Source organism: Barbus barbus (genome assembly GCF_936440315.1).
Source record: "Barbus barbus genome assembly, chromosome: 39".
Lineage (NCBI taxonomy): Eukaryota > Metazoa > Chordata > Actinopteri > Cypriniformes > Cyprinidae > Barbus > Barbus barbus.
The window spans coordinates 21,358,035-21,380,335 of NC_136717.1; the positions used below are offsets into that span (position 1 = coordinate 21,358,035).

Below are 22,301 nucleotides of genomic sequence, written 5' to 3' on the forward strand. Positions count from 1 at the left end.
GACCACAGACGTGAGTGCGACAGGTCTGTAGTCATTAAGTCCAGTGATTTTGGGCTTTTTGGGGACGGGAATGATGGTGGAGCGTTTGAAGCAGCAGGGAACTTCACACAGCTCCAGAGATCTGTTGAAGATTTGTGTAAAGATGGGGGCCAATTGGTCAGCACAGACTTTTAGACAGGCAGGTGAAATACCGTCTGGTCCTGAAGCTTTCCTAGATTTCTGTTTTCTGAAGACCCGGTTCACATCCTCTACACAGACTTTAAACGCAGGTAGAATGGTGGGGGAGGGAGTAAGGGGGGTTGCAGGGGGGGAAGGTGAATGTGTGAAGTGCAGATCAGAGCGGGTGCTGGGTGTCAGTCTGGCCTTTTCAAATCTGCAGTAGAACACATTGAGATCGTCAGCCAGTTGTTGATTCTCCACAGACTGTGGGGGTGGTGTCTTGTACATGGTGATGTTCCTCAGACCAGTCCATACCGACGCCGGATCGTTGGCTGAAAGTTCTTTTTTCAACTTCTCAGAGTAGTTCTTTTTAGCCACTCTGATCTCCTTTGTTAGTCTGTTCCTGGCCTGGTTATACAAGATTTTATCCCCACTTCTGTAAGCGTCCTCTTTGGCCTGACGAAGTTGTTTGAGTTTCCCAGTAAACCACGGTTTATCATTATTGAATGATAAGAATGTCCTGGTGGGGATGCATATATCCTCACAGAAACTGATATATGATGTTACAGTCTCTGTGAGTTCATCCAGATCGGTGGCAGCGGCTTCAAAAACACTCCAATCAGTGAGGTCAAAACAAGCTTTTAAATCTTGCTCTGCTTCATTAGTCCATCTCTTAACAGTTCTTAGTACAGGCTTAGAAGATCTGAGTTTTTGCCTATAGGTCGGTATGAGATGAACCAAACAGTGATCAGAGAGCCCCAGAGCTGCCCGTGGGACAGAGTGATATGCATCTTTAATTATTGTGTAACAATGATCCAATATATTACTGTCTCTGGTGGGACATGTAATGTGCTGTCTGTATTTTGGCAGTTCGCGGGAGAGATTTGCTTTATTAAAATCTCCAAGAATGATTAAAAAAGAGTCCGGGTACCTTTGCTCTGTTTCAGATATTTGTTCAGCCAGCTGTTGCATCGCGGTGCTCACGCACGCGTCTGGAGGCACGTACACATTCACGAGAATGAAGGATGAAAACTCGCGGGGTGAATAGAACGGCTTACAGTTTATGAAGAAGGCCTCCAAATTAGGAGAACACATCTTCTTCAGAGTTGTTACATCTGAACACCAACCTTCATTTATGTAGAAACATAGTCCACCACCTCTCGTTTTCCCCGTTAGCGCCGTGATGCGGTCTGATCTGAACAGCTGATATCCCGGCAAATGAAGCATGTTATCCGGGATGTTTTCACTCAGCCAGGTTTCAGTGAAGCACAATGCAGCAGATGAATTATTATAAGATGAATTATGTGAATGCTTGGCTAAAGAGATGTGTCTTTAATCTAGATTTAAACAGAGAGAGTGTGTCTGAACCCCGAACGTTATCAGGAAGGCTATTCCAGAGTTTGGGAGCCAAATGTGAAAAAGCTCTACCTCCTTTAGTGGACTTTGCTATCCTAGGTACTACCAAACGTCCAGAGTTTTGCGACCTTAGAGAGCGGGTTGGATTGTAGCGTGGTAGAAGACAAGTTAGGTACGCAGGAGCTAAACCATTTAGGGCCTTATAGGTAAGTAATAATATTTTGTAAATGATACGGAACTTAATAGGTAGCCAGTGCAGAAAATGTAAAATTGGAGTAATATGATCATATTTTCTTGACCTGGTAAGAACTCTAGCCGCTGCATTTTGGACTATCTGTATCTTGTTTATTGAAGATGCAGGACAACCAGCTAGCAGTGCATTACAATAGTCCAGTCTAGAGGTCATGAATGCATGAACTAGCTTCTCTGCATCAGAAACAGGTAGCATGTTTCCAAGCTTGGCAATGTTTCTAAGATGGAAGAATGCTGTTTTTGTAACATGGGAAATATGATTTTCAAAAGACAAGTTGCTGTCTAATATAACACCCAGATTTTTGACTTTAGAGGACGTAACAGTGCATCCGTCTAGTTTTAAATTGTAATCCAAGAGATTCTGTGTAATGTTTTTTGGTCCAATAAGTAATATCTCTGTCTTATCTGAATTTAATAGGAGGAAATTATTGGTCATCCAATCTTTTCCATTTTTTACACAATCTATTAGCTTATATAGTTGAGAAGTTTCATCTGGTCTTGTTGAGATATATAGTTGAGTATTATCAGCATAACAATGAAAACTAATCCCGTATTTTCTAATAATATTACCAAGAGGCAACATGTATATTGAAAATAGCAGAGGACCTAGGACAGATCCTTGTGGTACTCCATACTTTACTGGTGACTGTATTGAGATGACTCCCCATTTAAACGAACAAAGTGGTAGCGATCGGACAGGTAGGATCTAAACCATCTTAAAGCTTGCCCTTATACCAGTATAGTTTTGTAATCGATCTATGAGTGTGTCATGGTCTATAGTGTCGAACGCAGCACTAAGATCAAGTAATTCTAGCAATGAGATGCAGCCTTGGTCTGAAGCAAGAGGCAAGTCATTTGTAATTTTAACAAGTGCAGTTTCTGTACCATGGTGAGGCCTGAAACCTGACTGAAATTCTTCATAGAGATCTTTTTTTTTGCAAGGAGCAGCACAATTGAGCAGACACAACTTTTTCTAAAATTTTAGACATAAACGGAAGATTTGAAATGGGTCTGTTTAAATATGGGAATATTTAGATCGGGTGGCGTCTGTTTATTTGTTAATCTAGCCACTGTGCTAAATAAAAACCTTGGATTGTTTTGGTTATTATCTTTGAGTTTGCGGATATGCTCTGCCCTGGCAGCTTTTAGAGCCTGTCTATAGCTGGACATACTGTTTTTCCACGCAATTCTAAAAACTTCCAAGTTAGTTTTTCAACATTTGCGCTCAAGATTACGAGTTTCTTTCTTTCTTGTGTAAATTAAGACATTTCAAAAGTTTTTTGTTTTAATTTTGATGATTAGAGCTTACAGCTCATAAAAGTCAAAATCCAGTATCTCAAAATATTAGAATATTTCCTAAGATCAATCAAAAAAAGGATTTGCAAAGCAGAAAAGTTCAAGTTCTTTAAAGTGTGTTCTTTTATACACTCAATACTTTGTCAGGACTCCTTTAGCACAACCTTCAGCATCAGTGAGGAATGGCATGGAAGCGATCAGCCTGTGGCACTGCTGAGGCACTATTGAGCCTTCAGCTCGTCTGTATTGTTGGATCGACTGTTTCTCATCTTTCTCTTGAAAATATACCATAGATATAACCCTATGGGGTTCAGGTCAAGCATGTTGGCTGGCCAATCAAGCACAGTAATATCATGGTCAGCAAACCACTTGGAAGTAGTTTTGGCACTGTGGGCAGGTGCTAAAGTCCTGCTGGAAAAGCAAATCAGCATCTCCATAAAGCTTGTCAGCATAAAGTGCTCCAAAATCTCCTGGTAGACGGCTGCATTGACTCTGGACTTGATAAAACACCATGGACCAACACCAGCAGACGTCATGGCACCCCAAATCGTCACTGACTGTGGAAACTTCAAACTGGACTTCAAGCAGCTTGGGTTCTGTGCCTCTCCAGTCTTCCTCCAGACTCCAGACATTGATTTCCAAATGAAATGCAAAATTTTAATTTATCTAAAAAGAGGACTTTGGACCACTGAGCAACAATCCAGTTCTTTTTCTCCTTAGCCCAGGTAAGATGCTTCTGACGATGTTTCTGTTTCAGAAGTGGCTTGGTAGACCTTTTTCCTGAAGACTTCTGAACTTGGTGACTCTTGATGCACTGACTCCAGCTTCAATCCACTCCTTGTGAAACTCTCCCAAGTGTTTGAATCAGCTTTGCTTGACAGTATTCTCAAGCTTGCGGTCATCCCTGTTGCTTGTGCACCTTTTCCTACCTAATTTCTTCCAGTCAACTTTGCTTTTAATATGCTTTGATACAGCACTTTTTGAACAGCCATTCCTTTCAGTAATGACCTTCTGTGACTTACCCTCTTTGTGGAGGGCGTCAATGATTGTCTTCTGGACCATTGCCAAGTCAGCAGTCTTCCCCATTATTGTGGTTTCAAAGAACAAGAGATACCCTGAATTTATATTGTAGAGATGGTCGTTTAATGAAACTCAAATATAAATATTCTAATATATTGAGATAATAAGTTTTGACTTTCATGAGCTGTAAGCTCTAATCATCAAAATTAAAACAAAAAAACTTTTGAAATGTCTTACTTTTACATGTTATGAATATAAAATATACACTATATTGCCAAAAATATTGGGTCACCCCCTTCTAATTAACATGTTTGACTACTTTAGTAATTTCTATGAGTACATATCTTAATGTTTAAACATATATAATGATATTCTACGGAATTGTGTGCTTCTAATTTTATAGCAACAGTTTGGACAGGACCCTTATATATATTCTAACATGACAGTGCCTCTGTGTATAAGGCACGGTTCAAAAAGACATGATTGATTCAGTCAGTGTAGAAGAACTTGACTGGTCTGCAGAAAGCCAAGTCCTGATCCCAGCTGAACACCTCTGGTGTGACTTTATATGCATACCTTGAGCCAAAAACTCATCACCAAACACCAATGATTGTACATAAGGGTACTGTCATTTTAGACACGTCCAAAACTGTTGCAACAGAAATGGAAATACAATTTTTAAATACATGAATTATGTTTCCATCTTTGTTGCCACAGTTTTATTAGTGCCGTTTTCTGTTCTAAAGAAGGGGGTGTCCTTATAGTGTCTGTACAAGTCATTGGTGTTCGGTGATGAGGTCTGCATTTAAAATCACACCAGAGGTGTTCAGCTGGGATCAGGACTTGGCTTTCTGCAGACCAGTCAAGTTCTTCCACACTGACTGAATCAATCATGTCTTTTTGAACCGTGCCTTATACACAGAGGCACTGTCATGTTCGAATAGAAAAGGGTCCTGTCCAAACTGTTGCTATAAAATTAGAAGCACACAATTCCCTAGAATATCATTATTTGCTTAAACATTAAGATTTGTACTCATAGAAATTACTAAAGTAGTCAAACATGTTCATTAGAAGGGGGTGACCCAATACTTTTGGCAATATAATGTATATGAAGGTTTCACTTTCTGAAATAAGTTAAAAAAAAAAGTTTTTCACGATATTGGATTTTTTTTAGATGCACCTGTATGTGTAATCTATATGTGTGTGTGTATGTGTATATATGTGAATATATGTATATGTGTATGTGTGTATATATATATATATATATATGTATATATATATGTATATATGTGTATATATATGTGTATATGTGTATATATATGTGTGTGTGTGTGTATATGTATGTATGTATGTATGTACATGTATAAAAAAAAAAACTATTATATTCAGAACTTAATAAAATATCAAATATACGTGGTAGTTACTATAGTGGGGAATTATGTGCTGTGGGTTGCAATTGCAGGTACTGATCATTGGTTGTATTTTTAGCTCGAGTCCATCGCTGTTTGTTAGAGGTGTGCAGGATTAGATTTGTCCTGATCCAAGTCCAGCTGTGTTTTTTTTTTTTTTTTCCTTCAGATTCTCTTTCTCTCTCTTTTGCTGTCTGACTCTTTCCCCACTGAAGAAAACAGCTGCACCGTGTCAGGATAGAGGCTTAAAGTGCGTGTTAGTGTATGATCACACTAAAGTCACCAGGTCTTTATAAACCTTCAGATTCAGGAAAAGACATGAGTAGAGAGAGTATAGAATCACACATAGACACTGGAATACTGTCTCTTTCTCCAGTCACTGTGACATCATTAAGGGTCACTGGGTTAGCCGGGGAACGTTCCAGAAAAAGGTCCACTTTAATGTTAACCGTAATTAATAAGCTTGTGTGTGTGTGTGTGTGTGTGTGTGTGTGTGTGAGAGAGAGAGACAGAACTTGTGACGAGCTGTTAAGAAAGCTTGTGTTTGAAGAAGAGATTGGGGAGGGTTTTTGGAAAAGGCTGTTTTCAGTTGAAGGACATCAATGGTTGCTGGTGAAAAAAGAGCCTCATTGAAATTCATGGCTTAGTACCTATAGCATTGTGCATTTGAAGAGAGATTGAAAGTCTGACAGATTTAAATTAAAATGGAATTTACAAGAGATGGGAAAAAGAGGGCCTGTGGATATTTTTGTGTGTATGCTTATGTATAGGCAACTGATTTTTATAGTTCATTTGTTACTTAAAATGACAGAAAAGATTTATCCCTCCAAACATGATATTAAGCAGGGTTTTAGATATTTCGGAAGAATCAGCAGAGCTGTAGGTGCTACACACTGCCAGAAACAGCACAAAGTTTAGCAGGTTTTCATATTTGTTTTTGTGTCAGAAAGTTCTGAATTTTTTATTTCTAAAGATTATACAATTTTATTTTACATTGACACCTTGAATGCATCTAACAAGCCAGCCAAATCACATGGACTCCTCCTAAATATTTCTGTGTTAGCCTCACCTGCTAAAACAAAAGATTTCCACCCTTATAAAGAGTTGTTGGATGTGGAGGCCGTCTTCAGAGGTCTTTTATTTCAAATTTATCAACATTACATTGATGTTCAGAGCTACAAAGACAGATTCCATCCTATTCTGTCCATCTATGGACATCTGAGACCGTTTCTTCGGGCCAGAAGAAACGCTGAGTGAGCTGTACTGTAATTGGTGTATAAATTATTATACGTTAGACTTTAAAAGGTGACTTCCCTTTTGACATTGCATTTGGGGCTTTTAGAGCACTTCTTTTAAGTGGTGGGTTTACGGGGAACAGAGCACATGGACACACGGAGAAGTGTATACTGATATTAAACACGTATGTGCATGAGCCGGCTGTCTTTTTCTCTCAAGCACTCACTTAAAATTTCCTGTAATTGCCTTTTCTCACATTTTCTAGCACACTACTGTGGATATACACAGATGGAGGAATGACAATCTAAGGTGAAAGGGGTCAATATTTAGTTTTCCTTCCTGTCTGTGTTAATGTGACTGCCGTGTGGTATGTTTAAAACTTTAGCTGAGCCGAAGGTCTTATTTGATCTCCAACACTTCCAGTTAAAACACCACCAAACCCAATGAAGTCTCATGGTAGTATTAGTCTGCTAGTCGCAGGCCTAAAGTAATGGTTTCATAGTAAAAATGCTTCATAGTAGCACACATTCACACTCTCTTGGGTGAGAAATGTGGCAGATCTCTTTGTTGTTTAAAGGTTTGACAACCTCTCCAAAGTCCACGTTAATTGGACACATCAAGGTGTCCTCCAGAACGCCGACAGAAAAGCAGCCCACTTTAGGCTCTGTCCTGAGAGCACTTAGCGCTTCTGAAGAGGCTACAGAGGGGGCAGAGATGCAAGGACCTGCCATGTTTCCACAGAGACTTGCTTTTGTGTACACACACATTCTTTTCTCATTGTTTGGCCTGAAGATGAGGAGGATGTCCATTAGAGAAGCCCAACAGTTCCTCTCTGTCATCCCTTGTCTGTGTCTTTTATTCAGGGCTTTTATGTTATCGTTTTGTTTAGGAAACTTGGAGGATTCGCTCAGGACGGTGAGATGCTATATTAGATAACGGGAAGGGAAAGAAAAAGCTAATTGAAATTTCAGGCCTTTTCTGAATTTAAAATTGTCAATTTGTATATATCTAAACATACACACATGCCATATGGGATCAATGGATCAGTAAGATTTTTAATGGAGTCTATTCAAGGCTGTGTTTATTTGATCAAAAATACAGAAAGAACAGTAATGTTGTGAAATTGGTTTCCTATTTGAATATGCTTTAAAATAGAAATCATTTCTGGGATGCAGCGCCGAATTTTCATCAGCTATTACTCCAGTCTTCAGTGTCGCATGATCCTTCAGAAATCATTCTTATATGCTTAAAGTATATTCAAATCGATAACTGTTATTTTAAATTGCAATAATATTTCACAAATTTACAGTTGCTTTTCTATTTTTGATCAAATAAATGCAGCCTTGATGAGCAGAAGGAACTTCTAAAAAATACTGATCACAAACTTTTGAATGGCACTGTATTATTACTATATATATATATATATATATATATATATATATATATATATATATATATATATATATATAGTAATACATATAATTTTTTTTATATATATTATAATACATAATTTAATAATAAATAAAATTACAAAGCCAATAATGCTTGGAAAAAAATCAACCAGTATGTTCTTCGTAATTTCTCTTTTTGTCTTCTCTGGAAGAAATGAAGTCATAAGGGTTTGGAACAATATGATGGTGAGTAAATGATGACAGAATTTTCATTCATGGGTGAATTGTTCCTGTGGGTGAAACAGGAGGAGAGATTTTGCGATCTCACAAGAAAATAGGGAAAAATGAAAGAAGAAAAAAGGAGTGTAGTTGTTTGCTGAGCATGTTGTCCGTGGAGAGAGTCTTTGTGTGTGTTTCCACGGGTCAGCCAGTGTCAGTGTTGTTCTGCGTGTGAAAAAAGGTCCTGTGGCAGAAACATTCAACTAATTTACACCACTCATAAAAATCACACGCTCATCTCCAGGAGCCTGTCAGAGGAGTGTTTGTAATGGGAAGATTACACGACTGTAACTCAGGTTTCTCTCTCTGTCTTTCTTTCGGCAGATGGGATGAACTGTATGAATAAGGACCATGGCTGTGCCCATATCTGCAGAGAGACTCCCAAAGGTGGTGTGGCCTGTGAGTGCCGCCCAGGATTTGAGCTAGCTGAAAATCAGCGTGACTGCAAATGTATGTATCAACTTACCGAAATTACTGATCTTACAAATATCAATCTGTTCCCTCTCTCAGAATCCTAAAAATGTCATACTTAAATTATGTAATCCCTGGCCAGAATATATATTTTTTCAAATAAAAGTACACATTAAATTCAATTGAGAAATTAGTACTGTGTATATACTGTGTATATATATTATAAGTTATATTTATTTTATAATATTTAATTTTAGTGTATTAATTAGTAGTATTTTTTATTGTATTTATTTCAGGTATAAAACCTTTAATAAAAGGGAAAAATTACTTGATTTAAAATGACCACGTAATTATTAATTGATTTGGCTACAAATTATAATGTCATCATGTATGTATTGATCTCATCCAAGTTAACGATTCTTTTCAAGTGGTATGAAAAATCCCTTAATTTTTCCTTTCATCCACAAGTTGGCTTCTCAATATACATTTCAAAGGAAAACGGCTGGTGGATCAAAGCTAAACAACAGGTTTACGGATTGATTTTAGTCTGTCCTCTAATACTGATGTCTCCTTAAACAAACCACCTCAGCCACTGCTCTGTCAAGGACATATTAGTTATAGAGCTGTGGCTCTGGCCTGAACATCTGGAGAACTTTCATCTACAATTCTATTTTTAATGCTAGTGGGAAAACCGTGGACCAAAGTCCTTGAAATTCTTATTCGTCCAAGTATTGCACAATGTGTTAGATGTGAAATATCTGGTCAGTCTCTTTGTTCAGCCAAAGCCCTTTGACATTAATAAAAGATACTGGACATGTTACTGGACATAAGTTTGTTTTTCTATCCTAAATATACAAGATTATATACATGATTAAATATGTACCTTGATTAAAAGGGTGTCCATGGCAGTACATTTTTCTTTTTAGCCCTCCTCACAGTTCTTGTGTGTTACCAGTGACATGTAACTATGGAAATGGTGGTTGCCAACACACATGTGATGACACCGACGTGGGGCCCGTGTGTGGATGTCATCAGAAATATGCCCTGCATTCGGACAGCAAGACCTGCATTGGTAAGTCGCTCTCTCTCATACACACACACACTGCCGTTTAGCTCTTCTAGCAAAGTTCTTCATGGAAACCTTGGCCTCGTCGTATTTACACAATGAGCACAGGGGAGAGAGTGAGGTGAGTGAGCTTTACCAGGGTTATGAGTGCAAGGCTGTTTCTGACAGATTGGACAGAATGTTTGTTGAAGGAGTTTTTGTAGGCCGGCCGAATGGTCCATATCACAGTTTCCGCACTGAGGGTCCCAGTACGCTGCGGTGAGAGAATGAATAGGATACGGCTAACCCCAAAGTCTGGCCTCACGTCTCAAAGACGAGCACCCCACATCCCAGTCCATGTGGCATCCAGGAACGAACTGCTTCCTTGTGGTTCGAGACTCTATTAACATATGCATTGTAGCGTTCTCCAGTCATAAAGCAAAGGCATAGTTCACCCAAAGATGAAAATTCTGCCATCATTTACTCACCCTCATAATATGCCAAACCCGTATGACTTTTTATCTCGCTTTATCATGTCCAGTGTAGGCAGACTTCAGCTGTTGCGGTGCGGCGCCTCCGGTGCAGACACGGTGTTACTAACCTATCGAGAAGAAACAAAGCAACCTCAGCGTCCGATCGCAGGCCTTCCTCTCCTTGAGTTCTCTCCAGTGCTGGAAAGCTGATCCGATATTTACACAGGTCCTACTTCTTGCCTTATCGTTCCGCAGGCTTTTTCCTCTCTTGTTTTTTATCCGCCATCTCTATCTTTCTGTCGTCGCTCCGCTCGGCTAATGTCCGTCCTGTGCACTGAACGCTTTCTCCTCCACGTCATGAGAAGACACGCCCTTTACTGCTGATTGGCTACACGTTTGTTTTGGTACTCGTTAAGCGTTTTTGAAAAATTACATACCCCACCTTTATATATGTTTATTTCAGAAGGACTATTCATTTTTGCACTGTAGATTATAATCTTATAATGCCTACATTTACTTGTATAATTTACTGTAAAACAATTGAATATATATATATTCATATATTCGTAACACATACATAACCAAATAAATATATTGGCTCATCAGTATCAGACAAAATTTTTATATCAGTGCAGATGGAACATATACTTTTTTTGTAGCTTCACAGCCCCTGTTTCATTCACTTTTATAATATATAAGAGAAGTGTAACTATTTTGTCTAATAAAGCTACTAAAATGACCAAAAACACTTTTGACACAAAAACAATCCAATTTAATGTGCATACATTTAAATATGACTTGACAGGTTCGTCGTTAGTAACGATGACGAGAAGAGAAAACTTAGAGATTGACCTCATGTTTCCTGTTAATCTGCATCTGAAAATCCCAGCCCATGTAGCATTCATGAGAGCATCAAATCTGAATGGCAGTGATTTCCAACCCTTGCTTTAGCAGTTAGCGGCTAATTCAATGATGGAAAAGCCCATTAGTTTTGACACTCAGGGAGCGACACCGCTAATTTGGTCATTCATCTTCTCGTCTGGCTTTCATGCTCTCATTGTCTCACACACACAGCTCTATGCGACTATTAGAGCAGAAAATGAGACTTCTGATGTATTTTTGCTCTAGCGAAAGTACGTAAGGGTGGGTTGGGTGAGAGAGAGATGTGTGTACTTGAGTCGGTTTGGGAAGATGAGCTTGATGATGGAAATTTCATCGCTGAACTCTCTGTGTGCAAAACACATTCATCATCCTGATAATGGTGGAAAAGCCAACTAGTCGGCCCATGGAGTTCTGCCATATTTGCAGAAAGGGAAAACTTTATACGCCATGCGAGTGCGGCTGCATCCATGGGTAATACTTCAGAAATGAAGAGGACAAGGGGTTTTCTTTCTTTTTCAGTTCTGTCTTTCTTTTGAAATTCGGAAAGACGCATGTCCTCTGCGATGTTTGACCGGCTTTTATGACTTGTTGTGCCAGCGTGTGTGCATGAGTTCCAAAGAGCATCTTTTATGTCATTTGGCTCTCACAAGTCTTTGCGGTCTCCTCAATGAACTTGCTTAAACTGAAGTCCAGCTACCACATCATTAGCTGATAAAAGTTTCTTCCTGTTACGAGACCACATACGCCCCAAGTTTAACATTTAGATCAGTCGTTATCATTACTCAAGGTGTGCATAAGCATAAAACCTTCCAGACAGTGTGTGTGCTCATGAGCTGGGACTAAAACATTGTAATGAGGAGACTGAGACTTTGTAGTTGGCAGGTGGGTTTATTAGGCTCAAATGGGCTTGTGAGCAAGTGAAGGGTCATCAGTCATCAGAAGCACACAGGAAACACATTTACATGTCTTTTACCGCACAGTTGTGTGACCAATCAGATCTTCACACTCAGATATTCCAAGATCTTTAGTGACATTAAAATTGTATTTAAAGGTGCACTTTAAGTTGTGCCAGTACTGTTTGTCAGTCATCTTGAACTTAGTGGCATGGATGCAAATGCACAATTAGGCATGATTGATTAACTTTCTAATTAGGCATGATTGAGTTTTCCACAAGCTAAATTGTCCAATAATATAATGGTTACAGAGATAAAATAGTACTATTTGGCTCGTTGTGTGATCTCAAAATGGCGACCCTCGTAAGGTGACTAATAAAGTGACAAGTAAAACAGCTTTTATTAAGCAATTGTTTTGACTTAATCTCTTGTGGTTGTACATACTTTTCTTCTACTATTTAATATTTTGTTGTAAACAAATATTTTAATGAAAGAAAATGTGCACAGTTTAAAGGGATGGTTCCAAGTTTAAAGGGAAAGAATAAAATAATATATTTTAAAGAACTTTTTTTATATATATATATTTAAAAGTAAATAGGGTCCACTTCTGTTTTGGACCCCTTCTACATATTATCTACAAGAGTATCGCCACCTCAGTGACAGCTTTTGTACCTTTTTTTCTGAGAGTGTGTGGAAAAAAATGAGATTTTTCTAAATATCTTTAGTTTTCTGAAGAAAGTCAGTCAGTCAATCAGGTTTGCAATGACATGAGGGTGAGAAAATGACTGAATATTGACTTCTGAGTGAACTATGGCTTTAAATATTTAGCTTTTAGCAATGAATATGAATCTGTTAAGCAGCTACTTTTTTATGGTTGTAGACACACACACTTCCATTGGCCACAGGATCATAAGCACAGAATTGTGTTTTGTTGTACCTGCTGATTGCCGTACACTGGATTGGTTCTTCTCTCTCTGGCAGCTTAGAGCCCGGAGCAAGCTCTCTCCCATCAAACTCAATCAACTTTTCCTTTCCAGCCTCCACGGAGTGACACCAAATGGCCGCAGGGACCAGAAGAGGAGTGTAGAGACTGCTCCCACCCCATCCCTGTCTCCCCTCTCCTCCTTTCTTCCTCCTCCTCCTCTACCTCTCTCTGTCTCTCTGGACCCTTGCTGTGGTCTGTGTGTTTAGCTGTGCTGTGTGGGTCTGGTCTTTCCCTGTGTTTAGCGCTCCTTTAGGATCCCCTTTCGCTCCCGTGTGTGCCGTGTCTCATGGGCTCCCTGCTCTTCCTCCTGCCTCTCTGGTGAAAGTTACTGATTGCCTGTCTTGTCTGCAATTTAAAGGGTGATTCTTACTGGAATAAAGAGGTTTATAAGCAAATCTACTAACGAATGCAAGAAAGAAAGGGTAAATCGGGTTAAACGCACCTCTCAATTGCAGCCTGATCAACTGTAGCGCCCCCACCAATCAGAAAACAACATCCCCTCTGACCAGCCAATCTGTACACCAGTCCCGCCCCCTGCCTGACCCTCTGAAATCAGCCAGCCAATGGCATCTCCTCGTCCTTGACCCCCTCCCACAACAAGCATGAACCAACCCCATCTGCAACCTTGAATAAAAAGAGTCACTAAACAATGCAAAACTGGCCTCCACTCCACTTTCATCTGTCACTCTTTTTTTCATTTAGAGCATTTAGAGCTCTCTCCTCATGCCAGTTGCATGTTTTCCTTCTCTCTGCACTCTCGCTTTCTTCTTATTGGCTCACTTCCTGTCCTCTCACACTAACGCACGAGCTGTCATTCGCCTGCATGGTTTTGTCCGTGTGAAATTTCTTTCTATTCTGTTGTTTTCCCTTCTTTATTGCTAAAAAAACATAGTAACCCCACTGTACTTTTTATGGTTACTGTAGTCACATTAGAGGTAGTGATTATTGATTATTTGTCTTTGCTTATTTAATTATTTTTTCTGTGACATCGCACTCACTCCAACCTCTGATTGGTGGAGTCCTCTAAATGGGGCCAGTCTGAGCCAAGTCTGTACACACGCAAATCATAAACACACAAATAATACAGACAGATTTCTATAAACATGCACACCCACATTATTCTAGTGTCCTCCAGTCTGTGACTGAAGACAGGAGGACAAACAGACTTTCAGTGCCTGTTCTTAAAGGGAGTGTTCACCCAAAGACATTTACTCTTCCTCACGTTGTTCCAAACCTTTAATTTCTTCTGTGCAATGCAATAGAAGATGTGGAAAAAAGAGGAAGAATGATCATGCTGCTTTTCTTGCGTACAATTACAGTAAATGGGGACAAATGCTGTCAAGCTTCAAAAACAACAAACAAACACAGGTCTCAATTTCGATGCATCATTTTTGAATTTATGCCATTGGAAATAAGATGACTTTCAGCAAATAAATATTTAAAATTTGGTTTGTTCCTTACACAAAGTTATCACATGCATCAAAAACTTTGAACTCGTACATTCAAATATGGCACATCAAGATGTATGTCTTTGACATTAAACCTGGCTGGAAACATCTTAATGCACCATATTTGAATCTATGCAAACAAAAATAAGATGATTTTCAGCAAAAAAAAAAAACTTCAGGAACCTACAAATATTGTCAGACGGGCTGCATTTATGGTGCTTTTTTAAGAGCTTGACAGCCTCTGTCCCCTTTCGTTTAACAGAAAAGAGCAGTGCAAACATTCTGCTTAGTATCTACTATTGGGTTCTACCAAAAATAGAAAGTCAGACTGGTTTTGGAACAGGGAAATAATGAAAGAACTGTGATTTTGGGGTGAACTGTCCCTTTAAGGCAGACGTCCACATGCTGATTGGCCCTTCTTACCTCCACCCATTCAGGATTGGCTCCCTGCAGTCCAGAACCCCGCCCCCTTAAACTCTAACACCAATCCTGTGCTTGTATCTGCATGCTCGGAAGCCATTATCGTCCTCATGACACGTGCCTGGCCATTCCCTACACTCGGAAAGTGGTTTTCTGCATTGACTCAACTGTCAAAGCCAGTTGTAATATGTGTTCCATAGACAAACAGGCAACCAGCGCTGCCCCAGACTCTTTCATTCATCCACCTCTCGGCATGCCCCACCATGAGATCTCCATCCTTCTCATGTCATCCTCCTTTCAGCTCCTCCTCTGTCACTGAGTGTGTCCTTTCTGTGTCCTGTTTTGTCGTCATCTCATGATCATGCAGTTTGTCTTTTGACTTGTATCCATCCTTCCCCTTCTGTTTCTGTATCTCTATCTCTCTCTCTCCCTTCTCCACTGCTCGTCCTCTCTGTTGCTGAGGTAAACAAGTGGCCGTTTGATATGGAAGACGAACTACAACGGAAACAGCATCTTACTGTCAGTCTCAGCCCCTCCCGTCCAATCCCTGTCCCCCTTTTGTTAAGCTCCTCCCACATTTCCAATGTTCATTTTTTCCCTCATTTCGGGAGATCTTGTTATTCTTTTATTTGTTCATGTGATTAACACTCTAACAGGGTTATTTGCGCTTCTTCATGGCTTTACGCCTCTTGGCTTTGGTTTGGGCTCAAACGCCAAGATGGTCAGGCAGCCCGCATCCCGGCGTCTACGTCCACGTCAGCGGGGGCGTGTCGCCAGAGGCGGGTTAGCCTGTAGCGGGGCTGTCTGTGCGGGCGATGGACATTGGGCTTCTCATTAACCTACTCCTCCCTGTTTGTCCCCTGTCACTTGTGTTTTAGAGAAAGATGAGGCTGCAATTGAGAGCTCTGAATTCAATACCACGTCAGTAGCTGATGTGGACAAGCGGGTGAAACGTCGTCTACTTATGGGTAACTCTTTTCTTCCTCTTTCTATGTGTTGCCATGGCGCTTGTGCTTCTACCCCCTCGTTTCTTTCTGTCCTTTAGTTTGTTTGAGTTGCTTTGCTTTCCTTTGCCCCTCCCCCGAGGTCACTCGTTCGATATTTCTGTGTCTGACCCTGCTACAAATTAGAGAAATGTCCCTTCAAACATGACAAGGTTCTTTTTGCACTCTCCTCAAACCGTCTTCGACGCCGTCGCCTCTTCTCTTTGACAAAACAACTTGACTAACAACTGACTGCTTCCATCCACTCCCGTTTCCAAAGACGGCAACAAAAACGACACTGGATTGTTCTACACTGGATAGTAAACCAATCCTCGCTTTTCCAGTTGAACGTTTCACTGTATGACTTCAACATTAGGCCAGTTTTAGACAGGGATTAGTTGAACTGTAGGAAAATTTGTGGGCTGAATACTGAACAAATAATGGCAGGATAATCCTTTTATGGAAGAAGAATGACATGAGAGTTGGTTCAGACCGTTCCACATCATAGGATGCTGTGGGCAGTGGTGATCCGCAGCAGAAGATGCCTGACATAATTTTTTACGCTCTATTAATAGTATGTGTTCTTAAAAATTAAACATTGGCATTTATCATCTGCCCGCATTTACCCTCTGTCTTCTGCGGTCCATAAACTTAGCGTCTGTAAATTTGTTCACCATTAAGAATGTTTCTATTCTCCATGCTCTCCCTGTTTTAAAGTCAACATGAAATGCCAAACCCATTTTACTTTCATACTTGCGCTTTTCTAATTGAATCGAGCTTCAATTAGAAAAATGTAGGGTTTGATTTTATCAATTGAGCACTGATTGGTCATGAAAAATGGATGTTAAATACCAAAATGCACCAATAAATGCAGAATGTTTTGTCATTTATATGAAAAAAAGTGTGATACACCACTACTTCAGATTGGCTGCCAATGGAAAAATGAATTTTATCTGTATAATAGTGTAATTCATGACCCCTTAACAGAAAAAGAAAGTCATACAGCCAAAGAAAGTTATTCTATTGGATGCTTATTTCTAACAATAATACTGTGCATTGATGAATTGCTCACATTAAGTAAATAAGTCAACTTTGGTTTCATGTTGACTGTAATGCGTCCTTAATAGAAGAATGATCGTTTCCAGGGGTGCCGAACAGAAATGCAGAATAAAGTTTTAGTTTCCAGTCCATCTGCTACAGTTAGCTCTCCTAAGAGAGAGAAGATAACTCACACAGACTCAAACCTCTGAAATATATCAGCCATTTAGCCATTTGTCCTTGAATTCATGAACCAAGGCCAAGATGTTGTCAGACAGACAACAGATCTGCCTTTGTATGGCAGACAAACTGCTTGTAAAGTATTTGGGAAGACAGACCAGACACTTTTTTTTTAACTAGAAGGTAGTAGAGGGCTCATTTGTTTTTGAAAGTAAAAATATATAAGATAGATTCATCATATAAGTGGCATTTTTTTTATTATAATGTAAAAATAAAAAAATACAATGATTTAACCAAATTACATTCAGTCCAGTTTTTGGTTCATACATCTCTCATTGATTGCTTTTGACAATTCTAGGTACAACCAGGAACCTGATGATGCAGAAGTTTCTCTCTTTCACCCTTTATCACCTTCCTTCTTTCTTTGATAATTCCTGAAATAGTGTCTTTGGTTTATGACATTACTTTCTCCTCCCTGTACTACTGTAGCTACATTGAAGAAAGACTAAAGGTTTTGCTTCTCTCCCTCATTTGCCCTTTGAGCTGATATTTAATTATTTTCTTCCCTGTAATGTGTTTCTGTTCCTTTTCAAAATCCTATGCTTAGGAATGTTTTATGGATGGCCTGGAGTTATTTTCATATATATATATATATATATATATATATATATATATATATATATATATATAGTCTAACAAAATTTTCATTATTTTTAATGCATAGTTAAGAGTTGTGAAAAGGTTGTGAAGAGTTTTGAGAACTTGTCGACTAGTCACATGTGATGTCATCACCGTCCAACTTACTGACCTCATCATTTCACTCGTCTAAGATCATATTCCAAGTTTCATGATACACAAATGGGCCCGTTATGACAGATTCACACGAATAGCTTGGCTTTGCATGTGAGTGTTTGTGCAAGTGTGTGTGTGTTCTATCACACAGGAGCCACAGGAGAACGCTAGATTTGACACTCGGCGTTCCCGCTTCATCCTGCCCTCCTGTCACAGCTGGGGCCAACAGCACCAGGATGTGACCGATCCTGACAAATTAAACTGGAAAGTCGGTGTCAGAGAGAAAGCTGCTATTGTACCCAGGCATGATGGGAAACCCAGAGACTGGAGAGGAGAAGAAGAGAAAGTGAGACACCGAACACAAAGAGGTGTTTTTAAAAGGTGGTCACTTAGCAGCAGGGGGGAATTGAAGGTATTTGATCTAAATAAACTGCCATGTGTCAGGCAAATGTGGAAAGGGGCTGATTCTGATGGGTTGACCTCTGGAGCGTGATCCAAATAAATGTCACGCACCTCTCGGCAGCTGTGTCTCGATACCGACCGTTCAAGATGGTGCGCAGCCCGGATTTACCACCTCATCTGAAAGTTGTTGTAGGCAATGAAGCCCTCGATGTGAGGAAGGCCTGTGTGGTTTCCTCCACCTCCCAAAGAAGGGCTGCTTTTCAGCAGTGGGACGTTCAGTCAAATTCTCTCCAGTCGTCTGTGGACTTGTTTTATCTGGCCATTCGCCAACAGGAGCGGCGAACAAGAACATGATGGCTGAGGAATCTTCATCTTTCGTATATATATATATATATATATATATATATATATATATATATATATATATATATATATATATATATATATATATATATACACATACACAAATTCATAAATATATATATATATATATATATATATATATATATATACACAAATTCATAAATCTGAAGACCACGCCCATTTAGAGTTAGCCACATCATTCAGACATTCACAGCTAACTTAATCAAGCGTTGTTTGCGTGTCCTATGTACATGTCCCTGGGCAAAAGATGGTCCAGCTGTTGTTGGAGCAGTTGACTTGCCCATAGCATTAGACTCTAATAACAGGGTCTTTTGACATGCTTAATAAATCATTAACAGAAAGCTGCTTCATCCACTCCCCCATCTCGTAGAATTTTTTTTAAAAAACATCCTGTTTTGGATGGAGATCTTCTACACCTTGACTCCTTTGTGTCATCAGCCAAATTTCCTGTGGGTCTTTGTCTTGGACTGTGTGGTCAACAAAAAGCAAACATAATGGCTTAAAGCAAAGATCTCAAATGGACATGTTGGCTGTCAACCTGACAGTAAATCTTCTGACCTGGAAAATCAGACTTTGTTGTAGTCTGTAGCCTTGCACTGTGTGCTAACCAGGTGTGATTATGGGCATAAAATCTGGTCCAATCAGAACACATCTGCTGTGTAATGTGGAGTGAGTTTGGACCAGTAAGATTTCAAAGTGGGTGAAGCTACTGACAACTCTCATGCAAACATGTGGCTGTTTTTTTGCATAAAATGATAATGTTTCATATGAACACGATTGTGTGATGACATCACATTATAAGACAAGTTAGCAGCTGGAAACTTAGTTGCATATTAAGATTAATAGATTACATTTCATATATAAGTAAAACAAATTTGAGTAAAACACAATGTTTTTCTCAGTATAACTGCTTATTTTGACTTTCTCTCCACAGTCATTCATGTGACAAGACTAACCCTCTGCTTTCCACCCTCAACCCAAACGCTGTCGTTTTCTGATTTCCCCTCTGTTAACTTTAACCTCAGGAAAAAAGCACAACTCTTTCCTTTTTTGTTTGTTTTTTATTTCACATTTTGATTGACCAAGCTGCCAAGGAAGTCTTTATCTTTGGCTTTAGGAGGGCTGAGGGACGGTTCTGATTTCATGCAGTATGTGTTTTATGTCTGTCACGAACCTTGTCATCTTCTAAGTTCAAGCGCTGTATTAGTTTCATGATTCCTAATAAACCACCAGCTGCACCCATTGGGATTCATTTTTTACATGCACCCTTCCAGAAAAAAAATAGTTGCGGTCAAGCCTAGCTATCAAAACAACTGCATATCCTCACTTAGTTCTTAGTTAACCGTGTCTAATGCTGTCAGCAACTGTTGAAAAGTGATTTCTAATTGTGTTTATGCTCCCTTACTTCCTCTGCCTGTCCCATCCTGTGTGTTTGTTTACCCAGAGACCTGTGCGGTGAACAACGGCGGTTGTGATCGCACCTGCAAGGACACGGCCACCGGGGTGCGCTGCAGTTGTCCGGTGGGTTTCACCCTTCAACCCGACGGCAAGACCTGCAAAGGTCAGTGTAGATGCGTGTTGTTTGTGCGACTTGTGTTTAAAGTTGCAAGGAGCATGTCCTGATTTCCTCCCTGCGTGTGCTTCTGAATGTCAGGGAACAATTTGAGATTTCCTGTATTTAGACTGCAAGGCTCAGATTAAATTGGAGGCACGTTATTAGATGAATTCTTTTGCTCAAAATGGTCAGGTATTGGCGGATGTGTGAGGGTGTGTGATCCCAAGCCAAGACCAACTGGTTTTACGTCCGTTTGTCCTGTCGTGTGGAATGGGTCGGTGATGACCGTGTTGTTGTTGCTTTGGCTGCGAAGCATTTCTTCTTCCGAAATTCCAGCTTTGACGTCAATGACCAGGGGTTTCAAAGTAAAACTACAGCGGAGCGATCTTGGCATGGGATGATGGTGGGTTCTCTCTAAACAAACACACTCAAGAACTCACTGACCATACTATGGTCCAAGAGACCGGCACACTTCAAAATGAATCGCTTCCTGTTCTACCTAAATTGGTGATGGCGAACAAGTATCTCTTTATGTGTCTGAAATTGGCTGCTTTTTCCTTTTCATTTTCCTGAGTGGTTGCTGTAGTGATGAGGCGTGGTCACGTTTCTTCAAGAAGGAAGAGAATGTAGCACGTATGTGCGTAAAACAGCCCCGTCTGTGCCATACAGTGAGACGCCTCTGCAAACCAACCGCTGTTTGATTAGTGAGGCTGTCATACAAAACCACACACACATATAAACACACAATCATAGCGCCATCCTGAGGTTAGAAGGCCTTTAAAGACCTTTCTTTTGAATCCTGATGTATTTCCTGTTGAAACAGGAAGTTTGGGCGAGACCCTTTTTTGTAAATAATCAAGAGGTTCTAGGTGTTTGCATCACAGCCACTAGAATGATTTGCTACTGAAAGCAAGTGTTTAATTGGGGGAGGGGGAGGGGGGGGGATTGTGCAAGTGCAAGATGCATCAGTATTTTACCGTACAGTAGAAATACTGTAAATCTAGAAATGTAAATGTGTGTATCTCTCTCTCTCTCTCTCTCTCTCTCTGCTGGGAGCTTCTAGTTAATCCAGCCTAAGATGGTTTGCATGTTTTTAAGATGGTTTAGGATGGCAGTTAAGTGGCTGAAACCCTTTTAAAACCAGCCAATTGTCAAGGATTTATGTTTAAACTGTTTTTATCAACATGAAAAGGTTAGTTTTGTCAACTTTTAGGCCTTTAAAGGTATAGTTCACCCAAAAATGAAAATTACCCCAGGATTTACTCACCCTCAGGCCATCCTAGTTATGTATGATTTGTTTTTTTCAGACAAATACAGTCAAGAGTTATATTAAAAAATGTCCTGGCTCTTCCAACCTTTATAATGGCAGTGGATGGCTGTTAAGTCCAATAAAGTGCATCCATCAACAAGAACCAAGTTTTGTTTACAGCAAAGGAAAACCAGTCTCCTCTTGTCTTATATTGAAATCCTCTGACATTTTTCTTTACAAATGCTCGCTTTGTACTTCTAATATGTGACCGGTGTTTTGTCACATATTAGAAGTACCAATATATACGGAGTACTTTTTATGATGGATGGGTGCACTTTATTGGACCTCAAAAAACAACAGCCATTCACTGCCATTATAAAGGACATTTTTAATATAACTTAGATTGTAATCGTCAGAAAGAAGAAAGTCATATACACCTTGGATGGCTTGATGGTGAGTAAATCATGAGATCATTTTCATTTTTGGCTAAACTATCCCTTAAAGGCACATAGAAATTAACTTAATGCCACAAAACTTCAATTTTATGGGGTCTTAAAAATTTTCCAGCCGTTTTATCTTGCAACATTCAATGTACTTTTTTTGTGAGTTTTAATAATTGCATTAATGTATTGTGTTATGCTCTTTGATTGGACAAAAAATTGTCTCTCAGTGCAAGATGAGTCAATATTTTACTGTACTGTAGAAATACTATAAATGTATGTAATTATGTAGAAATATATGGTAAAGATGTAAAAACAAATAC

General features: G+C 39.5%; 1 protein-coding gene across 4 annotated transcripts in view; it reads left to right on the top strand.

Moving 5' to 3' along the window:
• Positions 1-22,301, top strand: part of LOC306858759 (signal peptide, CUB and EGF-like domain-containing protein 1) — a 75,487-nt gene that overhangs the window by 32,000 nt on the left and 21,186 nt on the right. For 2 of the 4 annotated variants that reach the window (XM_079399467.1, XM_079399466.1), the window contains exons 5-8: positions 8,723-8,848; positions 9,765-9,881; positions 15,834-15,923; positions 20,179-20,295. In XM_079399467.1, the coding sequence (XP_079255593.1) occupies positions 8,723-8,848; positions 9,765-9,881; positions 15,834-15,923; positions 20,179-20,295 (450 nt within the window). The remainder of the gene's footprint in view (positions 1-8,722; positions 8,849-9,764; positions 9,882-15,833; positions 15,924-20,178; positions 20,296-22,301) is intronic. The other 2 variants (XM_079399469.1, XM_079399468.1) reach the window with 1 other exon arrangement.